Genomic DNA, 9,540 nt, shown 5'->3' on the forward strand with positions numbered 1-9,540 from the left:
TCTTTCTCCCTCTGCGCCGCCAGCCTGAGCATATTTCTCTTTGTCTCCACCTCCCTCTTCCTTCGCCGTCTGACATGGCCCGACAGAAGAAGACCACCTACCCTATGCTAACGCCAGAGCACCACTTCCAGATCGAGGATGAGATCCGGGTGAGGTGCATCGCCCGCATCGCAGCCAGCCTGCCTCTGGTGCCCTGCTCACCGAGGTGGGTGTCGTGCATGCCCGTGTGGCTGGTCGCGTCTGAGGAGGAGGCCGAACGACACTCCCCACAGGAGGCCGAGCAGCAGGCGACGCAGCCCAGGCGCTGACGGTGTTCCAGCAGACATTTCTTTGCCAGCGCCGGTCTTTGTTGTCGAGACCAAGGAGGAGGAGGACGACGCCAACTCGATTAAATCTAGTTTAATTTAATGTTTTTATATGTTGTAATTAATGTAATCTGTGGGCTGTTTATTTTTTATTTGAAAATCTAGTTAAAATGTGAAATGTGTCCGTCTGTGTTAAGCGCAGGGCTGGCAGATAAAACCGCACTTCGAGGTCCGCCTCACCGACCCAAACTGACAAATCCCGCGTCCGTTGGGGGGGCGTGTTGGGGTTGGCCTAAGCCCATGACAGGGTTGGCCTAAGCCCCTGACAAATCCCGCGTCCGTTTGGTTCCACGTAGGACGCCAATGGGATAGTCCAAGTTGTTTTTTTTAAAACGAAGGCTCGCGAAGAGCCCGGCTTTGAATTAACAAAGCCATCAACCGGCCAGGAAATACAAACACACACAGACCCCACGACCAAACGATACAAGGGGACACTCTAGGAAGCTTACAACTCAACGGGTCGCATAAGCTCAAAAAGAATACAGGAAAACAAAGCACGAAGCTTGTCCTAGCCGAAGACTACAGCCAAACATCCATCTAGGGATGAGGCACACACGAGCACGACGAGGACCTGCTTGCAACAGAGTGTGGCAAGTGAGCCCGACCACGCCCAAGTAAAGACAACACACATCCGCCGTCTCTCTCGCCGCAGAGGGACCCTTCCCTCTCGCCATGGCTCGCAAGGCGCCGTACCCGGCGGACTTGAGAGACGCTCACCCTAGAGCAGGGGACGTGCCAGCTTCGGGACCTGGAGCAGCCGCAGCACATCACCACTTGAACATTCGAGCACTCCGCGACTGCCGCATCGCCACAACCTAGAACGCCTGAGAGCTGCAGGAAAACCACCAGGTGCAGCTACAGAAGAAAGACAGCAGAGGCATCAAGTAAACCGACAGGCCATCGAGGAGCATTGCCAGGCAGCTGACGGGGACGCCTACAGCCATGCCGAAACTCGTGAAACCGCCGTCACCGGACCACCCAAGCCACCCAAGCTCCGACCTTTGAACCCCTCACCTGAACGCAACCCTCCCCAGGCGGCGCCCCCAAGGAAGACACGACGCACAGCGCGCCGTCGCCGCCCAATCCAAGCCGGATTTTGGGCTTTCACCCGGGAGGAGGAACAGGGGTGGAAAGGGGAAGGACCTTCTGCAGCACCTCCAAGGAGGAGACGGCGTCGGGGACGTCGCTGCTGCCAGGCCGGCCAAGCCGGCCAACGGTTTCCCGCGGCCCAAAACCAGACCACCGGTCACCCACCCACATCATACCGGCGCTCGGAGGGAGGGTGGCTCCTCCCCTGTCTCCCTCGTCCCCGCCGCTTCTCGCTAGTCCAAGTTGTCACCATGTCTGTTTCTCCTAGCCTCGTAGACCATGTTGGTTAATGTAGGAATGGAACTGCACGATGGAGTCATCAAATCCATTCTCAGATGCTGAATATTGTCATATCCACATAATTTCAGGTTGACCTACTTGGCCTTTTCTTTCTGGCAATGAGAACACTCCATCGTCTATGTAGAACAAAAGGATATCATAATGGAGCACAAGTGGACCTTATTTGCAGTGAGGTTAAGACTGATGACTGAGTTGCTGGGAATGGGAAGCATGTCTCCATGAATTAAGGTAGCCTGACGCTTCTACGAGTAGTTCAGATGAGCCATCCAAGCCCTGAGAACTCCAACGATTCAAATGGGTTTCATCCAGGCCTTCAAAACTCCAAGGTTTTGAATGGGTTGACAAAATACCATTCTGCAGCACCTATCCACAGTAAAGAACCTCAATACGGCGCAACAATTGAGAGTTGCTGTTTCAACTATGTTCCTATTTTTTTCACTTCAAATTTCTTAACTGAGCCGAGCATTGACTGACTGGTAACTTCCATCAGCAGCCCATCATATCTTCATCTTCACTAAATTCTGATGATATTCAGCTTGCATGATTCTTTCAAGCAAGTAGCTTTAAACAAATCTGGGAAACGAAAGGATATAAGAATAATAACCAATTACATGCCCAAGGATAAATCATCATGTTAAAGCTGCAACTATGCCGCAGTATGTGCAACTGTGCCATTCGTGCATATGCAATAAAATTAGTTATTACACTGCAAAATGGTCAAATTACCAAGAGAAATGTTTGAACATATGCAAAGCAAAATAAGAGGTGGACACTTCCCATTTTACTCACCAAAATAGTAGTACTACATAGTGGAGAAGAGTGAACCTATGAACTGCAATAAAGCTTAAGCGGGATTTTCAATCCTACTGCCTGACCGGCCACAGATAACCATGCTGGCAAGTATTGCAGAGATCGATCTTTATCTCCCAGTTTATGAAGAAGCAACTTCATCCAGTCACTGGTTCCACATGGATGCAGGGTGAACCATGGCCTACTTAGGTGGGGATGCTCCTGTAGGAGTGCAAGAACAGCTCAATCATTTTTAATGAGTCTAAGCTTTCAACTGATTAGTAAACAAGAAAGCATGTATGTGTATTACATATCATTATCAATGATCGGCTACAAACAGTCCATACCTCTCGAGTAATAAATGTCCACTTTGATTCGTTTAACAACTGAAGTGAATGAGGAGGAAGATCCTTTTTTATCTCATCTAAAGTTAGCAGCTGCCCACCTAAGGACAAGTTGCAGACGTTGGCTATCAAAAAGGAAGCAGAGGAAGTAAATATCCAGTAATGTTCTGAAATGTGCATACCAGCCTGAAGACCTTGAAAGTATAGCACCGGAACCTTGTAAGAAAAGCTGTAGACAATATGGAAATCATAAAGATGAACATTATCCCTAGAGCTCTGAACCTGCCAAGAGAAAGAAATCATGGCTGGCGTATATTTAAATTAGGAACTGAAGATTTTTGCTTTTATAAGAAATTGAAAGTTTATCGCGAAAAGGATCGCAGTTATCTCAGCCCTTGCAGAAAAAACTGAGAACTAGTACTAGTAGCTAGTAAATGATGCGAGGCCAATGTGATCCTTTCTATTCCGTGCTTTACCACCCCAAAATCACAGGCACAAATGAAAGAACTAAATTTGGAACTTGGCATCGTGCATCACTATAGGTTGCTACAAGATATTTACATTTCTTCTCATGTGTGCTCATAATAGATTTGCGATGCAAGTCACTGAGTCTCTGGGGTATGGTCAATTCAAATTGCTGATTTACGCGGCTATTTAATGATTTGATGAAACTGCTACACTTTTATAGGATAGATATATACTGAACATATGAAACAGCTGGGGTGCAGAGCAATGTAATATAGCAACATGCTGGTAACAGAAACATATGATACTGGAATAGAAATACCCACTGAAAACTTACCGAGGTATCATGCCCTACAACATCATCATCAGGGACAGGGTCGTCACTGCTCTCCTCAATCTGTTCCAGAAGGAGACATTCAGTGAATTACTAAAACGCGCAACTTCATATTACTATCAGATAGCCAAAGAAAATAACAGCCCGCCCACCTGGCTTCCTGCACGAATTCGATAGACTCCTTCGAGGGCTACAAACCCCTCTGTCTGCAGAAAACAAGCCAATCCATGGGTTATCGCTTATTCACAGTCCTAAATCTTGCACAGTGACATAAAAAATAACAGAAGAGATAGCAAAGAGATGAGGAGGTCAAGTCTGTTGAGCATTTGACCTCAGATGGCACCCCCATCTTGCGGCAAGGCCTCCACTCCCAGTCGGGAAGAGCGTCGACATCAATCCCCCTCCACTTGGTGACCAGGGCCTTCGCTGAGGCGTTGAACTCGTCGAGTGACAGAGTCCCGTCGCACGCGGAGGAGCTCCCCATTGCGAAGACGAGCGCGGTAAGCAACGACCAACGAGGCGGTCAAGAATCCCCCCTGGCTCTATTTGGAGACGAGTTGAGTTCAGCGGCCGAACCAGTCGATCGATCGATCGAGATTCCGTCGCCGATCCGGAGTCCCGCGGGCTGCGGTGCTGTGCTCGGAAACAAACCTAGTCCTTCTCGAATTGGACTAGTGGTGGGCTGGTGGCGGTCTGCGCGGCGGGCGGGGACGGAGAACGCGGGGCCGTTGCTGGATAGGAGGCGCGCGCGGCTGGGGCGGAGGCGGCGGCGTCGCCGCAGAGGTGGGAGGTGCGTCAACGTCGGCTCGTCGGCGACGTGCCTCCGACTCCGGCGGTAGAGTGAAATTGTGTATCACTGCACATTTCTAAAAGAAACCCTGATAAAACTGGATACCCGGCGCCGGGCAGGGAGTCCCGGAGAGGTGAAGGTTTAGGCCTTCTTCGTTCATAGATAGGAAAATCATAGGAATAGAAAAATTATAAAAAATAAAATGACATGTATCTCAAATTCTATGAGTAGAAATAAGAAAGAAGATGCCCTTCGATTCACATTATAGGATTTGTTTTATTGAGTCTAGGCTAATGTTTATTTTTTATGAAATGTGAAGGATAAAAAGAATTCTTTCATAAGAATAGGATTTCATTCTACCAATCAAAGAGCTCTAAAGGAATTTTTTTTATAAAAATTATGTCTTATAAAATTTCTACAAGATTTTTCTTAGAAAACGGCTGGGGCGGCAGCGGCGTGGCCGAGGTGGGAGGTGCGTCAGCGTCGGCTCGTCGGCGACGTGCCTCCGACTCCGGCGGAAGAGTGAAATTGTGTATCACTGCACATTTCTAAAAGAAACCCTGATAAACTGGATACCCGGCGCAGGGCAGGGAGTCCCGGAGAGGTGAAGGTTTACGAAACGGCCCCTCAAGTACCTCGTATTACATCGATTCTCTCTTTCCAAGGTTCATCTGATCTACCGTGCCAGCCCATGCAGCGAGCTCTCCGGCTCCGCTGCAATGCCACTGCGACGGCACCTACGACGTGTAACATGAGACGTGCTGCACAGCCGGCCGCGGTGGAGGATGGACGGGTGGAGATCGCTACCGGGGAGGAACCACCGAACACGAACAACCTGTCTGTCTATGCAACACAGGCGCCCAGCCAACAACCATGGACATACATACATGTCCCAACCTGTTCTCAGTCCTACAAGGCTACAATAGACACTACCCAGACACCCATCACGAAACAAAAATAGGGCACAGCGAAAAAAGTTTATTCATGCTTCTAGGAAAAAAATATTCTTTTTTTTGCAGGAAAAAAAGATTATTCATGCTCTAGAATTGCAAGTTTCTTGCGGGCAAAGGCGAACAGGCAATCAGAGTACATACGTACAGACCAAAATAATTTAGAAAACGACACGTCAAACACTAGCCTGCAGCAATAAAAAAGAAATTTTGAAACAAGTGTGGGAAAAAAAAAAACTCCGACAGCCGCGGACAGGGGAGAAAATCTTGCTGGCTCGCCGACCATAGCATTCGGCGTCATCAGGCTAAGTGATGCCGAAACAGCGAGGCCATCTCAATCTACAACAGGAGATGGGAGTTCGTCAGGTGGACAGTGAAAATATACAGGTTGATTCACTTCCCAAGCAAATGGTGTACTTACAGCAGTTATGGCGGTCTCAGCACCTTTGTTTCCAGCCTTGCCACCAGCACGATTTAGCGCCTGCAGCATGGATGTGTGTGATTTAGCATTTATTTTCACACAAGATTGGTTAGGCAAGGACCGAAGCGGACAGACGCAAAACGATCACATTATGCGCACGGCAATTGCGCCATAAAGCAAGTAGGACAATTCACACTTCTGCATCAATACTACACACACGATGGAACCAAGTTGACATTACTTTACAAGACGCATATCAACAGGATTGCTTCACTTATCAGTATGTGCAAGCGGAGAGAGGCATCTTCTATTTGAATTGACATATTGCACAGGAGCATGAACAATAACATCCAAGTTACCTCCAGAAATACTATTCTTCTGATGGTAGCATCATTCATGATACAGAAAAACTACTTCCTCCGTTCACTTATGTAAGTCGTTTCAGACAACTCAAAATGGGCTGTTTTGCACATTGTCTGAAATGTCTTCAAGGTCTTATAAAAGTGAACAGAGGGAGTAGCTAACTTAAGTAAATGGGTGAAACAGTTACCAGACAGGATACAGAATTATGCTTTTATGGAACATTTCAGAAGATATGTATGCTATTGAAATTGATTTGCAGATTAGAGGTGACACAGCCCACTATGATGCTGTTGCAAACTAGTTAACAGAATCATGAATTACCTGGTCCATGTCATCACAGGTCAGAACACCAAATACGCAGGGGACGCCTGTGGTAACATTAGAGAAGCAATCAGCCAGATTCTGAATTTTAAGTAGCTGCAAATTGTAATCACCAGACAGAGAAAACAACACAAGGTAAATTCGTCGGATGACACAATTTCGAATCAAATAATCTTTACTCACACTAGTCACTGGGTACATAATTCTCTAAGTTATACAAGACATGCATGGATATCTGTAGCTGTTTTAGCTTTGTATGTTCATTGAGCATCAATAATTATCAAAAAGTTTCCCATCTAGTTATACCTATCAACAGCTGGAAAATTAAATGTGAACCCATGCCCATATGCACCCTTAGTGACCTTACTAACAAGAAATACAACAACTGGAACATAAATGGACTCACAGAATAAGTTCTCTACAACCCAACTGGCTTCATAAAAGGAGGCTAAGAGATAAAAGCAACATACCAGCAGACAATCCAGCATTGAGTACACCTGAAGCAGCAGAGTTTGCAACAGCATCATAGTGGGTTGTGTCACCTCTAATCTGCAAATCAATTTCAAAGAAGACCATAGAAATCAAATAGCAGCAACACGATAACTATGGGTTTGCGAAGCATAGGTTTTAGCTGGTATTACTATGACAACAACACGACCAGCACGATTAATAGAGGGAAATACTTAGCAAACTTGGCATAAGCTAGCCTTACACTGCTTAAAAGACAGACAAGTGGCAGAATCATGCTTAAGATATGTTATAAGACAATACAATATATGTGGAAGTCCTTACACTGCTTAAAAGATAACTTCCCACAAGTTACAGAATCATGGTTAAGATATGTTAAAAGACAGTAAGATGTATGTGAAAGCCTCCTAAAGACAGTTATACATGTAAATAGAACATGTCAGCAGCATACAGCTTATCCAGATTTTTATTGTGATTTTCTGATTTATAAATCACAGATAATGCGATAGCCTCTACCTCATAGACAGCGGAAGAAGAAAAGGGCATAAAAGTATGCTGGTCTCTTCGACTTTTGAGATTTAATCATCTGACAAAGACTTACCACAGCCCCAATGCACAAAATTGCATCATACTTTCCAGACTTCCCAAGCTTCTGTGCTGCAACAGGAATTTCAAAGCTGCCAGGAACACTAACAACCTAAAAAAGAAGTTGAAAATTAGAGTGATGCATGGAAAAATGGTTGCATAACTTATTTAGGAATAAGGTAGTTTTTAATCAGTGTGCGGATGAAGCATCATGTACCATGTATATTGGTGTAGATTTATTTATACCTGAGATTTCTAAGAGAAGCTTTACATGGAAAACATCCCATTTAAAGATACATCATGCCAAAGATTATGTTAGAGTGATAAATTTGTTATATTAGTGACCCTACACCCATGTAAAAAGTTCATCAAAGTGAAGATCAAAGTAGTTCATAAACATGTATACATGATTGTTGAAAGAACAGGAACAACATATTAATCCTGTGAAGTGGTTAAGTCATCCAACAAGAGTAGGTGCATGCTGAATTGGTGATTCATGAGCAGTAGTTCATGAAACAAGTGTTTTGGCGCCAGCAACAGTTAAAGGCAACAAAACGTTATTCTTCCAAAGGCACATTGTTTTTCTTTTTCCTTTTTTGCAAATTGACCATGAGCTGGGAGACTGAATTCGTTTGGGCAAGGGTACAAACAACATCACCTCTTTAATAACCGAACACAGGATGGGTTGTTAATGAGGTTCAAGATATGTTTGCATTTCAACATGGCCAAAAGCAACTTCGATTTAAACAAGTGAATAAAAATACGCACTGTGATATTTTCTGCTTTGACGGAGTATCGCTCGAATGCCTCTAAAGCCCCCTGCAGAAGCAAGTTGGTCACTATCTCATTGAACCGTGCCACAACCTGCAGGACGATTAAAGAGCCAGAGTTAGACAATGGAAAGGTCAATGGTGTTGAAAAACAGGAAAGTAGTGGCTCTATTTGCCAAGTATTTTCCTCTATTAATCATGCTGGTAGTGTTGTTGTCTCCAGTGATTCTATTTCTAGTTACAAGTTTTGTTCATGGCCAAGATTCTATTAACCTTAGTTCAGTACAAGTTTGATCTCCGGTGATTCTATTTCTAGTTATATGTAAGCCATTAACCACCGTCTCTTATTCAAGTAAAGTCGCTCGCTGGCCAAGAGGTGGCGGCACAGAGGAGCAGTCACTCACCACGGCGAACCTGAGCCCCTCGGTGTTGGTCAGCGACCCCATCAGCCGCTGGTGCCCTGCGGCGGCTGCGGCCACGACGGGGAGCCGGGAAGCCCGAGCATCCGCGACCAGCGCGGCCGGACGAGCTGCACGAATCGAATGGCAGGAATCAAAAGCAGCAGGCCGCCGAAAGAGCAGCGGTCGAGATGGTGAACAGGAGCGTACCGGAGTTGGGAGACGGGAACGAGACGGCGGCGGCTCTGGGCGCGCGCAGAGGCGCGTTGGATAGCCGCGCGAAGGAGGAGGCCCTCGCGGCCGCGGACGATGTTGCCGGTGAGGTCGCCATATCGCCTTAGCCGCCGGCGGGTGTCGAGGAAGATCTGTCTGCGGCTGCTACTCGAGTGCGGTCGTGGGGATGTCAAAGATGTGTTGCCTTTTCACCTGTGCAGAACTGCAGTCCAGGTTAGGTGCGTTTCAGAGTGGCATTTTGGTCAAAACGATGAGCTTTTGGTCGAATTTCAATCCAAACCAAAAATACGAGTCAAAATTTGGAAGTTTGAGAAACGAGGTTACAAAAATTTAGATTAAGAGAAAATTCTGGAATCGCAAGGCGAATAAAAATCTGTATAATCCGACGGCTGAATATTAAATGAATTTTATATTTATATTTTTAGAAGTGCAAGAACAAAAGAGTCATTGGCCTTTGTCAGATCGGTGGTAATATGACTCTTGGATTAGCCAGTTGGTTAGGTTATTTAATTATGGTGAAATCTTTCTTTGCCTTTGTCTAAGAAAATCAAGAA

At 45.9% G+C, this 9,540-nt stretch overlaps 2 protein-coding genes across 3 annotated transcripts; both read right to left on the reverse strand.

Moving 5' to 3' along the window:
- Positions 1–683: 683 nt before the first annotated feature.
- On the reverse strand, positions 684–4,591 carry LOC109770357 (ubiquitin-like-conjugating enzyme ATG10). 2 transcript variants are annotated; one of them, XM_020329058.4, is made up of 7 exons: positions 4,018–4,591; positions 3,839–3,892; positions 3,690–3,749; positions 3,070–3,169; positions 2,891–2,988; positions 2,544–2,765; positions 684–2,327 (listed from the first exon to the last, which is right to left on the reverse strand). In XM_020329058.4, the coding sequence occupies exons 1-6, from the start codon at positions 4,168–4,170 to the stop codon at positions 2,580–2,582; spliced, it is 651 nt and encodes a 216-aa protein (XP_020184647.1). In that variant the 5' UTR covers positions 4,171–4,591; the 3' UTR covers positions 684–2,327; positions 2,544–2,579. The 2 variants fall into 2 exon arrangements, with proteins under 2 accessions (XP_020184647.1, XP_040255326.1); XM_040399392.3 differs by lacking the exon at positions 684–2,327 and having other exon boundaries at positions 2,346–2,765.
- An 843-nt stretch (positions 4,592–5,434) lies between these two features.
- Positions 5,435–9,202, reverse strand: LOC109770356 (6,7-dimethyl-8-ribityllumazine synthase, chloroplastic). Its single transcript, XM_020329057.2, has 8 exons — positions 8,963–9,202; positions 8,759–8,883; positions 8,353–8,448; positions 7,601–7,696; positions 7,002–7,080; positions 6,532–6,578; positions 5,848–5,907; positions 5,435–5,765 (listed from the first exon to the last, which is right to left on the reverse strand). The coding sequence occupies exons 1-8, from the start codon at positions 9,081–9,083 to the stop codon at positions 5,727–5,729; spliced, it is 663 nt and encodes a 220-aa protein (XP_020184646.1). The 5' UTR covers positions 9,084–9,202; the 3' UTR covers positions 5,435–5,726.
- Between the last annotated feature and the right edge of the window lie 338 nt (positions 9,203–9,540).

This window comes from Aegilops tauschii, chromosome 2, assembly GCF_002575655.3.
Source record: "Aegilops tauschii subsp. strangulata cultivar AL8/78 chromosome 2, Aet v6.0, whole genome shotgun sequence".
In the NCBI taxonomy this organism is placed as follows: Eukaryota; Viridiplantae; Streptophyta; class Magnoliopsida; order Poales; family Poaceae; genus Aegilops; species Aegilops tauschii.